Source organism: Anolis carolinensis, unplaced genomic scaffold (genome assembly GCF_035594765.1).
Source record: "Anolis carolinensis isolate JA03-04 unplaced genomic scaffold, rAnoCar3.1.pri scaffold_10, whole genome shotgun sequence".
Lineage (NCBI taxonomy): Eukaryota > Metazoa > Chordata > Lepidosauria > Squamata > Dactyloidae > Anolis > Anolis carolinensis.
Window position 1 is genome coordinate 19,860,006 of NW_026943821.1, and position 23,648 is coordinate 19,883,653.

General features: G+C 43.2%; 1 protein-coding gene across 9 annotated transcripts in view; it reads right to left on the reverse strand.

Annotated features, from left to right (window-relative positions):
* The window catches only part of macf1 (microtubule actin crosslinking factor 1), a 319,723-nt gene that overhangs the window by 289,693 nt on the left and 6,382 nt on the right, over positions 1–23,648 (reverse strand). For 8 of the 9 annotated variants that reach the window (XM_062962874.1, XM_062962875.1, XM_062962878.1 and 5 more), the window contains exon 2: positions 22,528–22,792. In XM_062962874.1, coding sequence (XP_062818944.1) covers positions 22,528–22,747 — 220 coding nt within the window. In that variant the 5' untranslated portion in view covers positions 22,748–22,792. Of the gene's footprint in view, positions 1–11,387; positions 12,094–22,527; positions 22,793–23,648 lie in introns of those variants that run through there. The other variant, XM_062962870.1, reaches the window with a different exon arrangement.

Below are 23,648 nucleotides of genomic sequence, written 5' to 3' on the forward strand. Positions count from 1 at the left end.
ATGGCTGGAATCATTGTGTTGCTGTGAGTTTTCTGGGCTGTATGGCCATGTTCCAGAAGCATTCTCTCCTGACGCTTCACCCACATCTATGGCAGGCATCCTCAGGTTGTGAGGATGCCTGCCATAGATGTGGGTGAAATGTCAGGAGAGAATGCTTCTGTATCATGGCCATACAGCCCGGAAAACTCACAGCAGCCCAGTTTAATATCTAGTTTAAAACCTATAGAAAAACATACTAACATTGAAATATAATTACATCTGTGCCTTTAAGTCACTTACAACTAGACCCTCTCCTGGAGTGTTTTGGGCAAGATTTATTCAAAAGGGGCCTACCACCATTGCCTTCCTCTCCGACTGAGAGAGTGTGACTTGCCCAAGGTTTCCAAGCAAAGATTCAAACCCGGAGTCATAGCCCAATACTTAAACCACTTCTGAATATTAGAAAAACATAAAATACAATGGAATCCATCTGGATTCGCGTCACTTTGGCCCAAAGAGTTATTATATCAAAGGTAAGGAGAGCTCTCCTGCTCCACCCGTCCAAAATATGCAAAAGGCTTGCAACAGCTCCGTCATAGGAAACACAAAAATCTCCCCTCAATGCGGCCAAAGCCTTATCTGCGGAATTCCCTTCCAGATGGTAATGTTATGAAATTCAGTATTTTAGGATCTGGAGGGCGGCTCTAATTTAATCCAACAATTTTGGCAGCCACGGAAGGGCTCCAATTTGCTCTGGAAACTAAGAGATAAAGCTTCATTCAGTTTTTGTCTTCTCCTGCGATTCATCCCGCTTCACCTATCATCATCATCTAGGGAGGAAACATTAGAAAGTTTCAAGTTCAAATTCAAAGCCAATGATCTGGGATTTTCCTGTGCAGAGTTCACCGCATTAGTGTATCTCAACCAAGCCCTCGTGTATTTCAAACTTCTCCGAGATGCACGCCCCCCATTAAGCGGTAACACATCAAGAGGCAACCCGATTGGGAAAGGAGAACTGGTCCATCTAGATTTGGTGTCTTTCCAAACCCAGTTTCCTCCCACCCGCTGCTCAGGCAGAGTGAGAAACGTCAGCCACAACGCCCAAAGAAGCCGGAGGCAATGGCAGAAAGGAGAGCAAAGGAGAGTGGCCACATCTCTGGACCAGAAGAAGCCAAGGGCCCAGATGCCCACCAAGCGAGAAAACACCGGCTCTTGCATCACAACAAAGGAATCGTGTTTATTTTCACAGAAAGGGATGGTTCATGAAGTGATTCCCCAAGTTGAGCAGGAAAGAAAGCAGGAAAAGCCAAACTGGAAGGGGCAAGAGCAGGGAACGGGGCATAGGCAAACCAATAGCATGCAACAGACAACTCAATATTTTGCAACAGGCACCCCAATATGTACAATAGAAAACCAAATGTTCCAAAACAAAACAACCAAATGTTCTTCAATAGACACCCCAATAGCCTATCTATATATATAAAAGAGTGATGGCATCATGGCAACCCACAAAACAACAAAACTACAGGCCCCCCAACCTCAAAATTTGACAACACAACCCATCATCCACGCCTCTAGGTTGATACAACAAAAAGAAAAGAAAAATAAAGTCCTAATTAGAGAGAGGAATAATTGCTTTTATCCAATTGCTGCCAGTTAGAAGGCTAAGCTCCTCCAACTTGGTCTCCTAGCAACCCAATAAAAAATAATAAAACACACTAAAAATTAATACAATAAAATACTATAATAACAGAAAATCACTAAAATTAATACAAGAAAATAATAAAATATAATAAATAAAAATATAACTTACAATAAAATTAATTAAAAATGCAAATAACGTCAAATAAAAATTACACAACAATTTTTAACCAATACCACCACCACTTTGCCACAGCAACGCGTGGCCGGGCACAGCTAGTAACACTATATAACACAATTTTAGTTCCTGGGTTATAAATGTCATATCCTAATTGATTCTATCATAAAACATGGGGAAAGTTTATTAAACTGCAAAAACTTTGTTTCTGTGGGAGGGACATGCCGAAACACATTTTGCTCTAGTTTTTCTATGGATATCTCATAGAATCTCAACCAATTCAACACAGTTTGTGGCTCTCGCAAACTTCTCTGGAGTAGAACAATGACTTTCAAAGTACAGTAGAGTCTCTCTTATCCAACGTAAACGGGCCGGCAGAACGTTGGATAAGCGAATATGTTGGATAATAAGGAGAGATTAAGAAAAAGCCTATTAAACATCAAATTAGATTATGATTTGACAAATTAAGCACCAAAACATCATGGTATACAACAAATTTAACAGAAAAAGTTGTTCAATACACAGTAATGCTATGTAGTAATTACTGTATTTACAAATTTAGCACCAAAATATCACGATGTATTGAAAACATTGACTACAAAAATGTGTTGGATAATCCAGAATGTTGGATAAGCGAGTCTTGGATAAGTGAGACTCTACTGTACAACAAAACAAACACCACTAACCAAACTCAAGCCATATTATTTTCTATGGTCTCTTTTTATTTCTTTATAACCAGTTGTATTGGATAAGTGAGACTCTACTGTACGTAAATACAGCACAATTAAACAGGAAATAACATTTTCAAACCAGGAACAGATTTTTTTTTCAAATTTAGTTACATAATATAATACATGCCCCAATATATTTTGGAAAGGACACCCAAATATTGTATAATAGATAACCCAACAGACTGCAATAAATACCCCAATATTGTATAATAAAAACACAAAGTTTGCAATAGACACCCCAATAACCTATAATAAACACTCCATAGTATGCAACAGAAAATTAAATGTTCCATAATAAGCAACCCAATGCTTTGCAGTAGACACCCCAATATTACCTTACAAGCATGTTCGCACAAAACCATAAATCAAGGGATGCTAATATATGATCCTCAGTCAGCCAAAGGCAGCCCTACACACCGCTTACGTTTTTGGAGTTTGAGCCTCAAAATAAATGTCAGGGGCCGTGTTTGAGCCAGTGAGGTGGTTTCAGCCCAATCTAGGATCTAACTCTCTGGTTATGGTTGGGGATGTATCTACACCACACATTGTTGCAATCAACTACTTTAACTATGCTAGTTTAATATTTCTTGCCTAAGAAAACACCTTGACATTCATAGGGTGGCCAAAAGTCACCAGAGGACTTGAAAGCATGCAGACATTACATTAACCCTTGATCTCTTTTTCCCAAATGCTGCAGGCTTGAACTTCCAGAGCATAGGGAAATGCGCCTTTTTGGACTGTGACTCCCAGAATCCCCCAGCAGCGATGCTGGGAGCGGCAGTCCATAAAGGGGACCCTTCTTTAAGCCCAAAAAGGCTGCCAAGGGATACCAGGCGATACATGCGATATTTCAGAAGAAGGAGTTGGCAGAGCCACCTGAGAAAATCCTGGGGAATTCATGGAGTCGCCATCAATCAACAGACGCACAAAGTTGCTGAGATGGAGAGTCAATTTTTTTGGCGACCAGACTGGAGCAGCAGGTTCCCCGCTGCCATTGTGGAGCATGTGAACACAATTTTGACATTATTATTATCATCGTCATCGTCATCTGTCAGCAAAACTTTGGGTGAAACTTCACTTTTGTCTGGGAAAGTGACCCGACTGGATTTCCCTCCTGCTCAAGATGCACAGCTTCAATGTAATTAATTTTCCAGCAAAAAAAGGACTCCAGCAGCAGTGTGAACCAGGACTACAGTCCCGAAAGTTGCTGGGACATTCAGTCTACCAACAACTGGAACATCACATGGTCCCCACATTTTGGAAAACAATTTGGAGATGGTGGTTGACAACACGGCAACTTCACACACATCCACACTCAGAACTTCAAGTGGAATTGAAGCTCCATCCAGAGAAGACAGAGGTGCTCCTGGTCAGTCGGAAAGCAGATCAGATTTGTGGTTTGAGGTTTTTACTCTGAACCTGGAGACTCAGGTATCAGTAATGACGAGTGCTTTTGAAGAGTTAAAGCCAGTGCGCCAGTCCCTGGAGAAGTCAGATCTGGCACCAGTGGTCCATAACTTTGTGACATCTCGGTTGGACTCCTGCAATGTACTCTCTTCTAGAGCTGCCTTTGGGAATCAGGACTTAGAAACTTCACTTGGTGCAAAGAGAAGCAACCGGATTGTGAACGGGGCTGGTTACAGGAGCAGACAACTCTGCTGTTGCAGCAGCTCCACTGGCTGCCAATAATAATAATCACTTAACGTGGACTAAATGCATCTCAAAAACGCAATGTTCAAATGACACATTGTGGAACACATGCAGGAATATATACAATAGGCCTTCCATTGGGACAAGCAAAACTGAGAGATGCTCCACAATAGGTCCCATATTATGCATCTGTGTAAACCACATTGCATGGCAAAAGCAATTAAGGGGCGAGGGCTCCAGTGATCCATGCATGCAATCATAGCTTAAGTATTGATTTTAAGAGGACTATGGCTTCCGCCGCCCCCACGCTCCCTGCTGCTGTTGGGAATTGCAGTTTCTAAATCTGGAGTATACAGATTTCTTCACACTGTTCAATAGAAGACTTGTTTAGGGTGCCTCAGGGGTTAAATCGCTGAGCTGCTGACTGAAAGGTCCCAGGTTCAAATCCCGGGAGCAGAATGAGTGCCCGCTGTTAGCCCCAGCTCCTGCCAACCTAGCAGTTCGAAAACATGCAAATGTGAGTAGATCAATAGGTACCGCTCTGGCAGGAAGGTAACAGTGCTCCATGCAGTCATGCCAGCCACATGACCTTGGAGGTCAACGCCGGCTTTTCGGCTTAGAAATGGAGATGAGCATCAACCCCCAGAGTCAGACACAACTGGACTTAATGTAGCTACTACTGCACCAAATGTAGTAATATTACAAAAAACCAAAAGAATTGAGCTGACAGAACTATGTTTGGATCTCAATATCCATTGCATTTGTGCACAGCCCTTGGAAAAATTACTTTTCACAATTCCCCAGAAGTATGCATTGACTAATTGCAGCATTTTTCCGAAGGACTGCTTTCGGGTTGATAACCCCTCCGGCAACATCATCATCAAATTTTGCTAATTAAATCTACCATAAAAGTTTAAGCCGGAGACACTCAACTGAACAGAACATCTGGCACATTCCAAAGGGGTGACAAAAAACATATTTCGCTTTAATTTCTTTTGCCGCCCTCCCTACCTGCTCCGGCTTGCCTTGCGCTTTGCAAGAGGTGTCCAAAGAAGACAACAAGCGCCTTGCCTTGCTTTGCCTTCCTTGAATCCGAGGCCCAAAACTCTAAGAGATGGATAGCGGATGGATGGACAAACAGACAGACAATGGCTCCGAGGCTGAGGCCGGCGCATGAAAACCCATTGGTGCCATGAGGCTCCCAAGAGACTTAGGCTGGGAATAATCTTGTTTACGATGCCGCCCAGAGAAGGGAAATGAATGCTTAAGCAGACAAAAGCCCCTGGACTCCCAATAGGATGCATTCAGTCTCCGCAAAGAAAGAGAAGCCTAATTTTCAGGTTAATTCAGTGGCAGCTTTGCTTCTGGAGGGGTTTTTAGCACTACACCCATGGAGTGTTTTTATTCCCTTCTTTGGGTGCATCTACATTGTAGAATTAATGCAGTTTGGCACCACTTTAACTGCCATAGCTCCAAGCTATGGAATCCTGTGAATTACGGTTTTGCAAGGTCATTTATCCTACTCACACCAAACCACAATCCCCAAGGTTTGAAGTTCAATCAGTATCAATTTATTCCCTTCTTTGGGTGCATCTACATTGTAGAATTAATGCAGTTTGGCATCACTTTAACTGCCATAACTCCAAGCTATGGAATCCTGTGAATTACAGTTTTGCAAGGTCATTCATCCTATTCACACCAAACCACAATCCCCAAGGTTTGAAGTTCAAGCAGTATCAATTTATTCCCTTCTTTAGGTGCATCTACATTGTAGAATTAATGCAATTTGGCACCACTTTAACTGCCATGGCTCCAAGCTATGGAATCCTGTGAATTACAGTTTTGCAAGGTCATTTATCCTCCTTGCACCAAACCACAATCCCCAAGTTTGAAGTTCAAGCAGTATCAATTTATTCCCTTCTTTGGGTGCATCTACATTGTAGAATTAATGCAGTTTGGCACCACTTTAACTGCCATGGCTCCAAGCTATAGAATCCTGTGAATTACAGTTTTGTAAGGTCATTTATCCTACTCACACCAAACCACACTCCCCAAGGTTTGAAGTTCAAGCAGTATCAAACTGCATTCGTTTCACAGTGCAGATGCACCCCGAGTCTTTTCTAACACTATCCCAGCTAAACCTTTTTTTCAAGTGACCTTCCAAAAAAAGAAAAAGAAACAAAAAGTGCTTTAAGTTCACCAGGCAAGTTTCAAACCACTCTTATTTCTCACTTTCAGCCGCTATTTGATAAGAAACAGAGACGAGGACTGCTTCTATCTTTTGTTTTCATAACTATGTATAACTGTAAAACTGTTTCTTTCTAACGTTGCGTTTCTAACAGAATCAGTATTTGTCTGCTTTAACTTTTTGCAGTCAACTTGTTGCAAACCATCTTGGGCAGGAAAACAAACTGAATTATCAATAATAACAATGAGCAAGAAGTTCAGAGATATCGGAGAAGGAGGAAGATGGGCCAAAGCAACCTAAGAGGGTCAAGGAAACTGGAGGTTCGTACTGAGCGTGATAAAGAACCTCAATGACAAATCTAGCAACATTTATAGCAAACAGAAGGTCCTGTTCCACCACTCTGTGTCTCTTATTCAGTGTTTCAAAGCTCCAGCATTTGCAAAGCATGTTCGTAAACTTTCTCCTACCTTCTTCCATTCACTATCTATCCCAGGCATGAGCAAACTTTGGCCCTCCGGGTGTTTTGGACTTCAACTCCCACAATTCCTAACAGCCCCATGCCTGATCTATCCCAAATTATGTTTTATAATGGTTGTGTTGTACGTTTCTATGTTGGTAATTGAATGCATTACTTATGTTGGAAACCGCCTTGAGTCCCATCGGGTATTATTATTATTATTATTATTACGCAAGACCTTCCCATATCTGCTTTGGTTCTCTATCGAGACAGAAAAGTGTAGTATAGTTAAGGTAGCAATAATGATAATTATTATTATTATTATTATTATTATTATTATTATTATTATGCAAGACCTTCCCATATCTGCTTTGGTTCTCAATCGAGACAGAAACGTGTAGTATAGTTAAAGGTAGCAATAATGATAAGTGGTATAAATAAATGTAGTAGTAATAATAATAATATAATTGGCCCACACCCCAAATTAACAAAATGTGAATAACACATAGGTGTTTTATTTCCCTCATAATAATTCAAAATACACGAGCCCCGGTGGCGAAATGCGTTAAAGCACTGAGCTGGAGACCGAAAGGTCCCAGGTTCAAACCCCAAGAGCGGCGTGAGCTCCCGCTGTTAGCTCCAGCTCCTGCCAACCTAGCAGTTCAAAAACATGCCAATGTGAGTAGATCAATAGGCACCGCTTCGGCGGGAAGGTAACAGCGCTCCATGCAGTCATGCTGGCCACATGACCTTGGAGGTGTCTATGGACAACGCCGGCTCTTTGGCTTAGAGTCCAGAGTCAGACATGACTGGACTTAATGTCAGGGAAAACCTTTACCTTTACCTTAATTCAAAACACAGCTCAAATTCAGAATTAAAACTCAACTGAAGACCTATCTCTTCCAGTAGGCCTACCCAGTTATGTTTCAACTGTAAATTATGAAATCACATTCTATGTTTACGGTGCTTTAGTTTCGTGTCAAGTGGTTTAATATGTGCTTTTAAGGAATGCATTTTAGCATAATGGTGTATTTTAACAATGTTGTGCCCTGCCTTGAGCCATAGGGAGAGTCTGGTATTAAAATTATTATTATTATTATTATCATCATCAGTGTGGTCCAACCTTTAGTTACCCGAGGGCCAATCAAACATTAGTATAAGAATGTGAGGGCCAGGAGACATTCCAGAAAGAAAACGAATTACATAATTAATATTAAATTCCATGATTAAAATATTAATATTTAATTACATAATTAACATATTTTTCCAGTAAGAAGGGCAAGGACCACCAAAAGTGAATTGGTGGGCCGCATGCGGACTGTGGGTCGGACCACACTGATCATCATCATCATCATCATCTGCTTCCCGCCACTCACAAAGCAACTGTGGAGATTCCCATTTCTATGTCTCATACTAGTGTTTCTCAACCTTTTGTCCTCCATGTGTTTTGGACTTCAACTCCCAAAAGGCCCTTGGCCATAAAAGAATGATGATGATGATGATGATGATGATGATGATGATAGTCCTCACCATTCCTCCTTTGGCATATAGTGTCCGAATAGTTTCTGAGAATACAGAAATGCTGGATCACTCTAACAACCACCATGTCAGACTACACAAAGAAGCCATTGAAATCCACAAGGATGTGGACAATTTCAACAGAAAGGAGGAAACCATTAAAATGAACAAAATCTGGCTACCAGTATTTTTTAAAAAAACCTCTAAAATCAGGACAGTAAATATAAATAACACTCAGAAAACAGGGGAACTCCAGACATGAAACAATCAGGGCCAGCTAACACCGCCAAACAAAGGGTTCCCTCAGGGAGGAATCAGCCAGGCCTTGAAGCTGCAAGGCTATTCAATGCTAATTGAAGCGTCCAATTGCAACATTTACACTTGCTTCAAACAGACAAGAGTTCTTTCTCCCAACCTGGACATTATTCCACAGATATATAAACCCCACTTGCCTAGTTTCCAACAGACCTCACAACCTCTCAGGATGCCTGCCATAGATGCGGGTGAAACGTCAGGAGAGAATGCTTCTGGAACATGGCCAGACATCCCGGGAAACGCACAGCAATCCAACCTCTGAAGCGTCACATTTCTAGTACTGTATTTCTCAACCTTTCGTCTCAGTTTCTTTTGGACTTCAGGTCCCAAAAGCCTCTTAGATGATTGTCGGGGATTCTGGGAACTGAAGTCGAAAGCTATCCATTCAAGACACTCATTCCTTTGGCACAGAATTCACCAAAACCACAACCTGAAACCACAACATGAAAAGGTGCTTTCCTTGATTTATATATAGTACTTTATCTGCAAAAAGAGGAAACCTGGCTGCAGACTTCAAGGCCGGGAAGATGCTTGGGGCGAAATCCCAGTCTCTCAAATGGGAAGGGCGTGGAGAAAGCCCTTAGGGCTGGTAATGATGATAATCCAGGTAGGAATGCAGCTTCAAAGGCATTTCCACGGCCTTGGTAACCCAGAAGCCACACCAAAAAGGAATCTCACAGGTCGCCAAGCAGAAGCCACCCCGCCAAGCAATGCGCAGATGTATCTAATGCTCAATGAAGGATGCAAGGGACCAAAGGTGTGTTCTGGGTTTCTTCTAGGACAGGTATGGGCCAACTTGGTTCGTCCAGGTGTTTTGGACTCCAACTCCCAGCATTCCTCACAGCCTCAGGCCCCTCCCTTTTCCCCCTCAGCCGCTTAAGCGAACCAAGTTGGCCCATACCTATACTACAAGAAAGGCACAGGACTATGTGGCTAAGATTGGATTCCTTTTACATTGGCCTGAATGAAATAAAGGATCATAGAGCCATGCTAGAGGACCCAGAAAATGCCTAGAGGGGACATGCATCATAGAGTTGTGTTGTAGGACCACAAAAATGCCTAGAGAGGCCATATTTTTCCAGGCAACGATCTTACTGTACATATTTGGTTCTTTCAACGATATTATTATTATCCTCCATACAAGGAGAGCTACTCATTTCGAACGGGGAACGCGTTGATGGTTCTATTTCAATCCATCCTCCTCTGGGTTTCACTCTGCTTCTTCCGAGGCCTCAACAGATCTAAATAGAAATAGGCCTCCCTTCGCCTCCCTTCTCTCCTTCTATTCCTGAATGGATCAGCCTTTGCAGATGCCCCCGAGACCTTATGGCTAGAAAAGCCAAGGGGTTCTTTGTCTCCTTGGACCAGTGAGACCAGTAAACACCAGGCGGGGCAAATGGTCTGGCTCCCTCGTGGGAGTTCTGTGTGCCAAGTTTGGTTCAGTTTCATCGTTGTTGGAGCTCTGAATGCTCTTTGATTATAAGTGAACTATAAATCCCAGCAACTACAACGCCCAAATGACAAAATCATTCCCCTCCTCAACCCCACCAGTATTCAAATTAGGAAGTAGCAACAAAAATAATTTTATGACTGGGGGGTCACCACAACATGAGAAACTGTACTAAGGGGTCGCGGCATTAGGAAGGTTGAGAACCACTGGCCTAGATAGAAAAAGGCCTGTCTAAAATCAGGACAGTAAACAAAGAACAACATTGAGAAAACAAGGGGATTCCAGACAGGAAACAATCAGGGCCAGCTAACACCTCCTAACAAATGATTCCACCAGGCAGGAAGCAATCAGGCTTTGTCTCTGCAGGGCTGTTCAATGCTAATCAAGGGGATTAATTGAAACATTCACACAGAAAAGAGTTCTTTTTACCACCCTGGACCTTATTCCACTGATATATAAACCCCACTTGCCTAGTTTCCACCTCTGAGGATGCCTGCCATAGATGTGGGTGAAACATCAGGAGAGAATGCTTCCGGAACATGGTATTACAGCACAGAAAACTCACAACAAAGGAATCCACCAGGGAGGAAGCAGCCAGGCTTTGAATCTGCAAGGCTATTCAATGCTAATCAACATTCAAACAAGACAAGAGTTTTTTCTTCCACCCAGGATCAGATCTATAAACCTCCCTTGCCTACCTTTCAACAGACCCCACAACCTCTGAGGATGCCTGCCATAGAGGTGGGCGAAACGTCAGGAGAGAATGCTTCTGGAATATTGGCCAGACAGGGAGGAAAACTCACAACAACCCACAAATTTGCTGATTTTCATACAGTCCAGTTACTTAGTTTCCAACAGACCTCACAACCTCTGAGGATGCCTGCCACAGAGGTGGGCGAAACATCAGGAGAGAATGCTTCTGGAACATGACTAGACAAGCCCGGAAAACTCACAAAAGCCCACAAATTTAATGGTTTTCATACAGTCCAGTTGCTTAGTTTCCAACAGACCTCACAACCTCTGAGGATGCCTGCCACAGAGGTGGGCAAAACGTCAGGAGAGAATGCTTCTGGAACATGACTAGACAAGCCCGGAAAACTCACAGCAACCCACAATTTCCTGCTTTTCATGCAATGGGGAAGGAGCAGGTAGGGAACAACTGCAATAGGAAGAAGGTGGTGATGATGATGATGAAGAAGAAGAAGAAGAAGCAGAAGAAGACCCCTCCCTCCCTCGCTCTTCTTTCCTCTCCTCTCCTCTCCTTCCTCTTCCTCTCTTACCTTTGTATCTCTCCAAGACGTCCTCATAGGCCTGGACGAACTCCTTCTCCTGGGAGCGAGTCAGGGGCAGCTGGCCAGGCACATAGCCGGCCATGGCTCCGAAGGGAAAGAAGGAAGGAAGGAGGGAGGGAAGAAGGGAGGGAAGGAAGGAGGGAAGGAAGGAGGCCCTTCCCTCCTAAGAATCAAGAAGAAGAAGAACCAGCAGCAGCAGCGTCGGCGTCCCTTCCTCCTCTTCCTCCTCCTCCTCTTCCTCCTCTCCTTCTTCTCCTTCTTCCTCCCTCTCCTCCTCCTCCTGCTTCTGCTTCTCCTTCTTCTCTTCCCAGGCTCCTCCCAGCCGCCGGCTTCCCTCGCCCACCGACGCCGAGGAGGACCCCACCGCGCCACACAGTGGCCGCCAGAGGGATTGCAATGGGGAGAGAAAGGGGAATAAAGGGGGAGGAGCCGGCAGGGCGTGACGTAGGCAAAAGGGGCGGGGCACGTTGAACCACCTGACTAGGCAAGGCGTGGGGGGGAGGGTTTATATATCTGTGGAATAAACTCTAAAGTGGGAGAAATAACTTGTTTGTTGAAAGCAAGTGTGAATGTTGCAATTGGCCACCTTGAAAGCCTGACTGCGTCAAAGCCTGACTGCTTCCTGCCTGGGGGGAAATCCTTTATTAGCTGAATGGCCTTGCAGCTTCAAAGCCTGGCTGCTTCCTGCCTGGGGGGGTATCCTTTGTTAGCTGAATGGCCTTTCAACTTCAAAGCCTGGCTGCTTCCTGCCTGGGGGGATTCCTTTGTTAGCTGAATGGCCTTGCAGCTTCAAAGCCTGGCTGTTTCCTGCCTGGGGGGATTCCTTTGTTAGCTGAATGGCCTTGCAACTTCAAAGCCTGGCTGCTTCCTGCCTGGGGGGATTCCTTTGTTAGCTGAATGGCCTTGCAGCTTCAAAGCCTGGCTGTTTCCTGCCTGGGGGGATTCCTTTGTTAGCTGAAAGGCCTTGCAGCTTCAAAGCCCTGACTGCTTCCTGCCTAGGGGGGAAAATCCTTTGTTAGCTGAATGGCCTTGCAGCTTCAAAGCCTGGCTGTTTCCTACCTAGGGGGAGGGGAATCCTTTGTTAGCTGAATGGCCTTACAGCTTCAAAGCCTGGCTGCTTCCTGCCAAGGGGGGGAATCCTTTGTTAGCTGAATGGCCTTGCAGCTTCAAAGCCTGGCTGTTTCCTCCCTAGAGGGGGAATCCTTTGTTAGCTGAATGGCCTTGCAGCTTCAAAGCCTGGCTGCTTCCTGCCTAGGGAGGGATTCCTTTGTTAGCTGAATGGCCTTGCAGCTTCAAAGCCCTGACTGCTTCCTGCCTAGGGGGGAAAATCCTTTGTTAGCTGAATGGCATTGCAGCTTCAAAGCCTGGCTGTTTCCCGCCTGGGGGGATTCCTTTGTTAGCTGGCCACCTTGACTATTATTTATTTATTTATTATTATTATTATTATTTATTTGCTACATTTATATCCTGCCTTTCTTACCCCGAAGGGGACTCAGAGAGGCTTACAAATTATATTTACATACAATACATATTATTAGCATAGAACAATACTACTATTACATTACTATATTGTACTATATCATTATAGCTGCCCCGAGTCCCTTTGGGGAGATGGTGGCGGGTTAGAAAAATTAATTATTATTATTATTATATCATAATATTATTAGTTATATTACATTTAATGGCCTTGCAACTTCAAAGCCTGGCTGCTTCCTGCCTAGGGGGGAATCCTTTGTTAGCTGGCCACCTTGACTAGCATTCAATAGCCTTGCAGTTTCAAAGCCTGACTGATTCATGCCTGGGGGAAGGATCTTTCATTAGCTGACCACCTTGATTAGCACTGAATGAACTTGCAGCTTCAAAGCCTGGCTGCTTCCTGCCTAAGGGGGGGGGATCCTTTGTTGGGGTGGGGTGTTAGTTGGCCTTGATTGTTTCATGCCTGCGATTCCCCTGTTTTCTTAGTATTGCTCTTTATTTACTGTCCTAGTTTCGGAGCTAACACCTCCCAGCAAAGGATACCTCCCCAGTCAGGAAGCAGCCAGCTACAAGACCTTTCAATGCTAATCAAGCTGGCAAGGTGCTAGCTGGCCCTGATTTGTTTCCTGTCTGGAATTCCCATTTTCTTAGTGTTTATTTGCTGTCCTGATTTTAGAGCTAACACCTTCCAGGAAAGGATTCCCCACCTTCCCCTGGCAGGAAGCAGCCAGGCTTCGAAGCTACAAGGCTATTCAATTGCAACATTCGCACAGAAAGGAGTTCTTCCTCCCAACCTGGACCTTGCACAGATATATAAAACCCCACTTGACTAGTTTCCAACAGACCTCACAACCTCTGAGGATGCCTGCCGTAGACGTGGGCGAAACGTCAGGAGAGAATGCTTCCGGAAAAACTCACAGCAAGACATTCAGAATATTGTTCAAAAAAGGGAGAGAAGCATAGAGTTGAAATAAGGGTTTTGGCGCCACCTGGTGGACATGTCTGGAAAGTGCAAGTCCTGTAGTTAAGGACACCAGGCATGGGCCAACTTGGGCCTTCTCTCGAGTTGTTTTGGACTTCAACTCCCAGCATTCCTCACAGCCTCAGGCCCTTTCCTTTTCCCCCTCAGCCGCTTAAGCGGCTGAGGGGGAAAAGGAAGGGGCCTGAGGCTGTGAGGAATGCTGGGAGTTGAAGTCCAAAACACCCGGAGGGCCCAAGTTGGCCCATGCCTGTACTAGAAGAAACTTTGCATTTATTTTGGAGCTGGATGTCCTCATTCTGGACCGAGGAACCCATTCTCCCCCTGCATCTTTTAATGGGTCTGTAACCACGGCAACCAGGAGAAGGGTTGCTCAGCCATCTGCGTTGCCGTGGAAACGTGCAAAAGCCCGGGCGATGCAATTTCAGTCTTCCTATTTGGGGTGTTTTTTGGGGTGGAGATATTTCCCTTTCACTCCAGACACTATTTGTATACAATAGAAAGGACTGTTAAGGAACAAAGAGAGAGATGGCAGCTTTATGTTGCAAAAAATAGGACCTAAATAGGAGCTTTCGGTGCATCTACACTGTGGAATTGATGCGGTTTGGCACCACTTTGATTGCCATGGATTCCTGGCATCTGTAGTTTGCATTCTTTGGCAGACACGGCGAAAGACCTGGTAAAACTACAACTCCCAGAATTCCATAGCCTTGACCCAGTGCAGTTCAAGTGGTACCAAACTGCATTCATTGTGCAATGTAGATGCAGCAAAGAACAGGAAGTGGGATTTCAAAAAATGCAATCCAGAATCTGAATATTATATAAAGAGGGGTATAAATAAACATAATAATAATAGACATCATAATAATAATATAAATCTAGTACAGTAGAGTCTCACTTATCCAAGCTAAACGGGCCAGCAGAAGCTTGGATAAGCGAAAATCTTGGACAATAAGGAGGGATTAAGGAAAAGCCTATTAAACATCAAATTAAGTTATGATTTTACAAATTAAGCACCAAAACATTGTTATACAAAAAATTTCGCAGAAAAAGTAGTTCAATACGCAGTAATGTTATGTTGTAATTACTGTATTTACGAATTTAGCACCAAACTATCATGATATATTGAAAACATTGACTACAAAAATGGCTTGGATTATCCAGAGGCTTGGATAAGTGAGACTCTACTGTAGTAGTAGTATTAATCAATTTAATTGTTTAATTTAATCAATTGCTATCAATTTAACAATATAATAATATATAATACTCATATTATACTATACCAATATTATAATATATTACCTATAATATTGATAATATTCGGATGTAATACAATGTAGTAATAATAATACACTATAATTGTATATTTATATCATATGTAATATTACTAATAATATTGAAATATAGTCGTTTAGTACAACATAATAATAAATAATGCTTATGTAGTGCTTATATTGTGCTATACTAATAATCTATATATATAAAAGGGTAATGAAATTTCGGCCTAGGACAAAACAACAAAACTACACATCCCAGAAACACTAAACTTGACAGCACAACCCCTCATCCATGCCTCTGCGTTCATACAACAAAAATCTCCAGCTACTCCAGAAAACGGCCAGGCTTTGAGACTGCAAGGCTATTCACTGCTATTCCACCTGGCCAACAAAGGATTCCCATAAGCCACAGCAACACGTGGCCAGGCAAAGCTAGTATAATATACTGTATTTATATATAACTTTTAAGCCACCCTGAGTCCCCTCAGGGGTGAGAAGGGCAGGATATAAATGCCACTATTTATTTATTTATTTAATTATTTATTATTTAATACATTTATATCCCACCCTTCTCTCCCCGAAGGGGACTCAGAGCGGCTTACAAATTAAATTTACATAAATATTATATTATTAGCATAGCAATAAACTGGCAATAAATTACCATATTGTACTATATGTATTGTAATATTATTAATAAATTGCTAATAAATAAATAAATATGTATGTGTATGTGTGTATGTATGTGTATACACACACACACACATACAGACAGATGCAGTGTTACAGAGCCTCCAACATTAGATTATTAGATTATAGGTGGAATATAAAAAGAATAGAACCATTGGCTCAATACATTGAATCAATACTCTTCATTGGGTCTCCTCTAACAATAGGATTCAAGCTACCAGTCTGGCCCTCTCAATGGCATTTTATCATATCCTTTCCATTCAAACCAATGAAGCAACTTGTTCCCTCCCAGCTTTATTCGAAAGGGCCTCTTCTATTTTGTTTTGAGACACATCCCTTTGCTGACACTCTTGTCAGCTCACCAGAAAGCAACGGCGTTTCCCTTTTTAGCACATTCCAGCTCTCAAGCGCTTGCTGCAGCCGTTTCACACATTGTGGGCCGGATTTAAGGCGTGTGAAGAGAGGCGGTGCATGGCTTGGGAGAAAGAGGAGGAAGGTCCATTATTTAGGGCTGGCCTCCGAAACACTCCGATGCCGCCTGACCTACATCCCTGCACCCCGTTGCTTTCGATCGCCTGCGCTTTAGAGCATGGTCTGTGGCAATTCCTGCTCAATGTCACCAGTTCCACAGTGCTTTGCAGCTTAGAGAGATGGAAAGAAGGAATAGATAGATAGAGAGGAAAGGACTAGAGAAGTAGATAGATGTGGACTGAAGATAGATGATAGACAGATAGAGGAACGAGAGCAATAAGGACTGGTGAGATAGATAGATAGATAGATAGATAGATAGATATTGGCTGGAGATAGATGATAGAGGAAAGAGAGCAAGAAGGACTGGAGAGCTGGAGGGAGAGAGAAGGACTGGTGAGATAGATAGATAGATAGATAGATAGATAGATAGATAGATAGATAGATAGATATGGACTGGAGATAGATGATGAGAGAGGAGAGAGAGAAGGAAGGACTGGGGTGATAGGTAGATACAGACAGTAGGTAGGTAGGTAGGTAGGTAGATAGATAGAGCATGAAGGACTGGAGAGAGGGAGAAGGACTGGTGAAATAGATAAATATGAGCTGGAGATTAGATAGATAGATAGATAGATAGATAGATAGATAGATAGATAGATAGATAGATAGATAAAGAGAGAGGGAAGGACTGGAGAGGTATATATGGTCTGGATGTAAACAGCAGATATATATAGAGAGAGGGGGGGACTGGATAGATAGATAGATAGATAGATAGATAGATAGATAGATAGATAGATAGATAGATAGATAGATAGAGCGAGCAGGAAGGACTGGAGAGAGGAAGAGAGAGAGAAGGCCTGGTGAAATAGATAAATATGAACTGGAGATAGGTTAGATAGATAGATAGATAGATAGATAGATAGATAGATAGATAGATAGAGGAAAGAGAGAGGGAAGGACTGAAGAGGTATATATGGTATGGATGTAAACAGCAGATATATATATATAAAGAGAGGGGGGGTTGGTGAAATAGATAGATAGATAGATAGATAGATAGATAGATAGATAGATAGATAGATAGAGGAAAGAGAGAGAAGGAATGGAGAGGTATATGTGGTCTGGATGTAAACAGCAGATATATGTATAGAGAGAGGGGGGACTGGATAGATAGATAGATAGATAGATAGATAGATAGATAGATAGATAGATAGATAGATAGATAGATAGAAGAAAGAGAGAGAAGGACGTGAGAGGTAGATATATATGGGCTGGACATAGACAGGAGATAGCAAGAGAGAGAGAGATACAAGAGAGGAAAATCATAGAATCATAGAATAATAGAGTTGGAAGAGACCTCATGGGCCATCCAGTCCAACCCCCCGCTAAGAAGCAGGAAATCGCATTCAAAGCACCCCCAACAGATGGCCATCCAGCCTCTGCTTAAAAGCCTCCAAAGAAGGAGCCTCCACCACAGCCCGGGGGAGAGAGTTCCACTGCCGAACAGCCCTTCTCACAGTGAGAAAGTTCTTCCTGATGTTCAGGTGGAATCTCCTTTCCTGTAGTTTGAAGCCATTGTTCTGCTTCCTAGTCTGCAGGGCAGCAGAAAACAAGCTTGCTCCCTCCTCCCTATGACTTCCCTTCACATATTTGTACATGGCTATCATGTCTCCTCTCAGCCTTCTCTTCTGCAGGCAAACATACCCAGCTCTTTTAGCCCCTCCTCATAGGGCTGGTGAGATAGATATGGATTGAAGATAAATGATAGCTAGATAACTAGATAGCTAGAGAAGGACTGCAGAGGTAGATATATATGGCTGGACATAGACAGGAGATAGCGAGAGAGAGAGGGGGGGGGGAGAGAGAGGGAGAGATAAAAAAGTGTTGTTATTATTATTATTGTTGCTGTTATTATTATTATTGTGTTATTATTGGCACTGCCATGCCATCTTCCTTCTCTGAGCAAACAGAGTATAAATAAATAACAACAACAACAACAACAACAACACCGCCATGCCATCCTCCTTCTCTGAGCAAAGATGATATAAATAAAAAGAATAATAATAACAAGAACAATAATAATGATAGTGCAGCACCCAGCTTTTGGCACTGCCATGCCATCCCTCCTTCTCTGAGCAAAGGGGGGGAAAGGCAACCCCAAACAGAAAGCCCATTATCCATCTTTGCTGGAGAGGAGAATGGGTTTGCGTGACAAAGGAGAACCCTGGTGGCCCCAGTGTGCCCCTAGTTGATGAACTTCCCCCTTTTGTGGCCACTTCACCCCAGTCTTTGCCTTTTGGCTCAAGTAAGAAGCCGCAAAAGGTCTGCTCTTGAGTCTGGGCCTTTCTTTCGGATGGAGAAATGAGCAAGAAAGGAAGAGGAATGGTATGGAAATGAGTTGGGTGCAGCTGGAGGAGGGAAAAAGGGGGTGGAAGGACGTACCAGGAAGATCCAGGGAAGAAGGGAAAGAAACAGAAGAATCAAAGGAGACAAATGCCGTATTCACATGGGCAGCTCCTTTTTGCATTCCTCTGTTTGCCAACAATGGTTCATTTTCCCATTTTAAACCATTGTGCTCCATTTCTCAGCCTCTTCCTAACCTTGGGTGCATCCACACTGATGAACTAACACAGTTTTGACACTGCCTTTACCTTAACCTAACTATCAGTTTGCAACCTTCTCTGGTGCCTCACTTCAATGACAGCTCCCAGGATCCCCTAGCATGGAATTGGTACCAAAACGAGTTAATTCTGCAGTGTAGATGCATGCATAAACCTCCTTGGGAAGCACCAGTACAAATTCAATGAGTAAAACATGGAACAATAGGGAAATCCTGCTCCAGTCCAAAGCGTTGCTTGAACGAAAACCGTTCCTTGCCCTGCTGTGATTCATCCCAGAAACACGATCACATCTTGGCTCGTGGCCCGATCTCCGAATTAATTAATTCGTTCTTCAAAAAGCCGTTAAGACATCGCAGTCCCCAACGAATTCAAGCCAAAACAAAGAGATGGAGCCTTCAAAAAGAAACCACTTCCCAACCACACCAAATATAGTCAAGCGGCTGTCAATTGCCCAAAACGTGGGAGAGAATGGGAGAGAAAGAACCGGCCGTAGAAACGGATTCCTGAAAATGGCTTGGGATTCTGTAGGCCCCAGAAAAAGGAACTTCTCATATGCTATAGTTAAAATTAAATCCCCAAATTAATTCATAATTGGTGAACCTGCTTGATAGGGTATTGTTATCCATAATTCCTGAACAGCCAGTATTCCCCATTCATTCATGAGTAGAGGCTTGAGGATGCTGGGAATTGTAGTCCAAAGGTTTCCAAGCTGTGGCGCGTGATTGGAATACAACTCCCAGTACTCCCCATTCATTCATGACCAGAGGCTTGAGGATGCTGGGAGTTGTAGTCCAAAGGGTTCCAAGCTGTGGTGCATGATTAGAATACAACTCCCAGTATTCCCCATTCATTCATGACCAGAGGCTTGAGGATGCTGGGAATTGTAGTCCAAAGGTTTCCAAGCTGTGGTGCATGATTGGAATACAACTCCCAGTATTCCCCATTCATTCATGACCAGAGGTTTGAGGATGCTGGGAACTGTAGTCCAAAGATTTCCAAGCTGTGGCGCGTGATTGGAATACAACTCCCAGTACTCCCCATTCATTCATAACCAGAGGTTTGAGGATGCTGGGAACTGTAGTCCAAAGGTTTCCAAGCTGTGGCACGTGATTGGAATACAACTCCCAGTATTCTCCATTCATTCATAACCAGAGGCTTGAAAATGCTGGGAATTGTAGTCCAAAGGTTTCCAAGCTGTGGCACGTGATTGGAATACAACTCCCAGTATTCCCCATTAATTCATGACCAGAGGCTTGAGGATGCTGGGAATTGTAATCCAAATATTTCCAAGCTGTGGCGCGTGATTGGAATACAACTCCCAGTACTCCCCATTCATTCATAACCAGAGGTTTGAGGATGCTGGGAACTGTAGTCCAAAGTTTTCCAAGCTGTGGTGCGTGATTGGAATATAACTCCCAGTATTCCCCATTCATTCATGCCCAAAGGCTTGAGGATGTTGTGAGTTGTACTCCAAAGGTTTCCAAGTAAAACTCCCACAATTTCACATGCATTCACCCCACACTGGCCATGTCTGGCTAGGGGATGGTGGGAGTGTAGTCAAAATGGGTTTCCAAGATATGAAACTTGGAGTAAAACTCTCCCAATTCCCCATGCATTCACGATTGGTGGCCGTGCCATCCAAGAATGCTGGGAGTTGTAGGCCAAATAGTCTCCAAGTAAAACTCCTCGAATCCCCCTTTCATTCATGACTGGTGGATGTGCTGGCTGGAGGATGCTGGGAGTTGTAGTCCAAAGGCTCACTAGCTACAAAGCTTGGTTGGGAGTAAAATTCTCCACATTATCCATTCATTCCCGAAGCAGCGGCCATGCTTGCTGGGAATGATGGAAATTGTAGTCCAAAGGTTTCCAAACATTACTACCATTCATTCATAAAACAGTGGCCATGTTAACTTAGGGGACGGTGGGAGCTGCAACCCAAAAGCTTTCAAGCTACGTAGATGAGTTGAAGGAAATTTCCCACATCCTTCAAGGAATCCAGCCCTTCACATCCATTTAAGATTTTGCTTTAAATAGATTAATTGTAACAGCCCGAATTGCAAGAATGTAAAATGCTGCCAGACTATAGAAGGGATACAGTTAAATAGCAAAATATTATATACAACATCTATTCAAATGTTTACAAATAAGCCCTACCAAAGTAGGCATAATAACAAAGAGCCACGTAACCACTTCACTATTGCAACATGTAGCATTCCCAGTTACTTTCCAAAGTTATTTTAATTGCATTCATCCAACAAGGTAGATGCACTGAAAGACACTTAGAACCACATATGGTAGCAGACAGATTAAGGTAGTGGCGTTTTATGATTGCTACAAAACAGGACTTTGAGGGGGCATCTGCACTATAGGACTGTTTTCCCCAAGACATTAAGTCTAGTCGTGTCCAACTCGGGGTTGGCGCTCATCTCCATTTCTATGCCGAAGAGCTGGCATTGTCCGTAGACACCTACAAGGTCATGTGGCCGGCATGACTGCATGGAGCGCAGTTACCTTTCCGCCAGAGCGATACCTATTGATCTACTCAAATTTGCATTTTTTTCGAACTGCTAGGTTGGCAGAAGCTGGGGCTAACAGCGGGAGCTCACCCCGCTCCCTGGATTTGAATCACCAACCTTTCGGTCAGCATGTTCAGCAGCTCAGCGGTTTAACCTGCTGCTCCACCAGGGACTCCTTTTGAAATGTACCTCCAAGCAAAAAATATATATTTTTATAGCTTTGGATAAGGCACTGAATGTTTGCCATTTTATGTTGGAATCCACCCTGAGTCCCCTCGGGGAGATAGGGTGGAATACAAATAAAGTTTTTTTTATTATATTATTATTACTATTATTATTATTGTATGACACAGCAAACAAGATAGATATGCTGGATTTCGTATCACAAAATCACAAGTCGAACACTTCCCAAGTGTCAAGGACTGTGTGATGTATTTTCGGATGATGTGCGCAGATCCCAGTAGGGTGGCCTTTTGCAGTTGGCAAAATAATAATAAAGGTAAAGGTTTCCCCTGACATTAAGTCCAGTCATGTCTGACTCTGGGGGTTGATGCTCATCTCCATTTCTAAGCCAAAGAGCCAGCGTTGTCCGTAGACACCTCCAAGGTCACATGGCCGGCATGACTGCCTGGAATGCCATTACCTTCCCACTAGAGTGGTACCTATTGATCTACTCACATTTGTATGTTTTCGAACTGCTAGGTTGGCAGAAGCTCCTCGGATTTGAACGTGGGACCTTTCGGTCTGCAAGTTCAGCAGCTCAGAGCTTTAACACGCTGAGCCACCGGAGGCTCCAAAATAATAATTATATTATATTATAATTATATATTATAATATTTTCCACCTCACTTTCTGTCCCTTTGAGAATAGGATTTTGGAAAATTTGGTTTGTTCTGGAAACAAGGATTGGTGATAATGCCTTAGTGGAGAACCCTTTTTCCCATAATAACAACTTTCAGGAGTGAATTTCCCTTCCTAGGTTTCTCTCTCTTCCTGTCGTCTCAGCCCCATTCTTAACTACGAGTCGTTTGCAAGTCGGATATCTGTAACTCAGAGTGTAATTCTAATATTGTCACGCAGACCCCTGTCCGCCGAAAGGTGTCTTACCGGCGACCCTGACGACAGCCCTCTCGGCGGGGTCCAAGACGGAGTCCTGGCTCTTGCGCTTCTTCTGCTCGTGGAGGGGCAGGTTCCAAGGCAAGGTGTCTCCCGGCGGGCAGGGGCTGAGGCTGCCGGACCTCTCGCTCCGGAAGGACCGCTCGCTCTTGCAGGACGGCTCACTCCGGAAGGACCGCTCGCTCAGCGTCTCTTCGTCGGAAGAAGACATGGCCCCTTGGGACGGAGGTGGCCCCGGGCCCCGGAAACAGGGGGTCTATGAGACAGAGAGAGAGAGAGATGCCAGAGTGAGACAGAGGCTCAAGGCAGAGGGAATAATAATCATTTTAATAATATATATACATACAATATATTATATTATACGACTATATTGCAATATTATTAGTAACATTGCATGTAATATAAATATACAATTATAATAGTGAATTATAATTATTATTACATTGTATTACATCATAATATTATTATTAATATTACATGTAAAGGTAAAGGTAAATGTTTCCCCTGACGTTAAGTCCAGTCATGACCGACTCTAGGGGTTGGTGCTCATCTCCATTTCTAAGCCAAAGAGCCGGAGTTGTCCATAGACATCTCCAAGGTCATGTGGCTGGCATGACTGCATGGAGCACCGTTACCTTCCCATCAGATCTACTCTCATTGGCATGTTTTCGAACTGTTAGGTTGGCAGGAGCTGGGGCTAACAGCGGGCGCTCATTGCGCTCCCAGGATTTGAACCTGGGACCTTTCGGTCCGCAAGTTCAGCAGTTCAGCGCTTTAACACACTGTGCCACCAGAGGCCCTTAATATTACATGTATATACAATATATTATAAAATTAGTATAAAAAGGTAAAGGTTTTCCCCTGAGGTTAAGTCCAGTCATGTCTGATTCTGCGGGTTGGTGTGCCATATACATATACATATACATACATATACATATACAGTATAGTATAATATTTACAGTAGAATCTCACTTATCCAACACTCGCTTATCCAACGTTCTGGATTATCCAACACATTTTTGTAGTCAATGTTTTCAATATATCGTGTTATTTTGGTGCTAAATTCATAAATACAGTAATTACTACATCACATTACTGAGTATTGAACTACT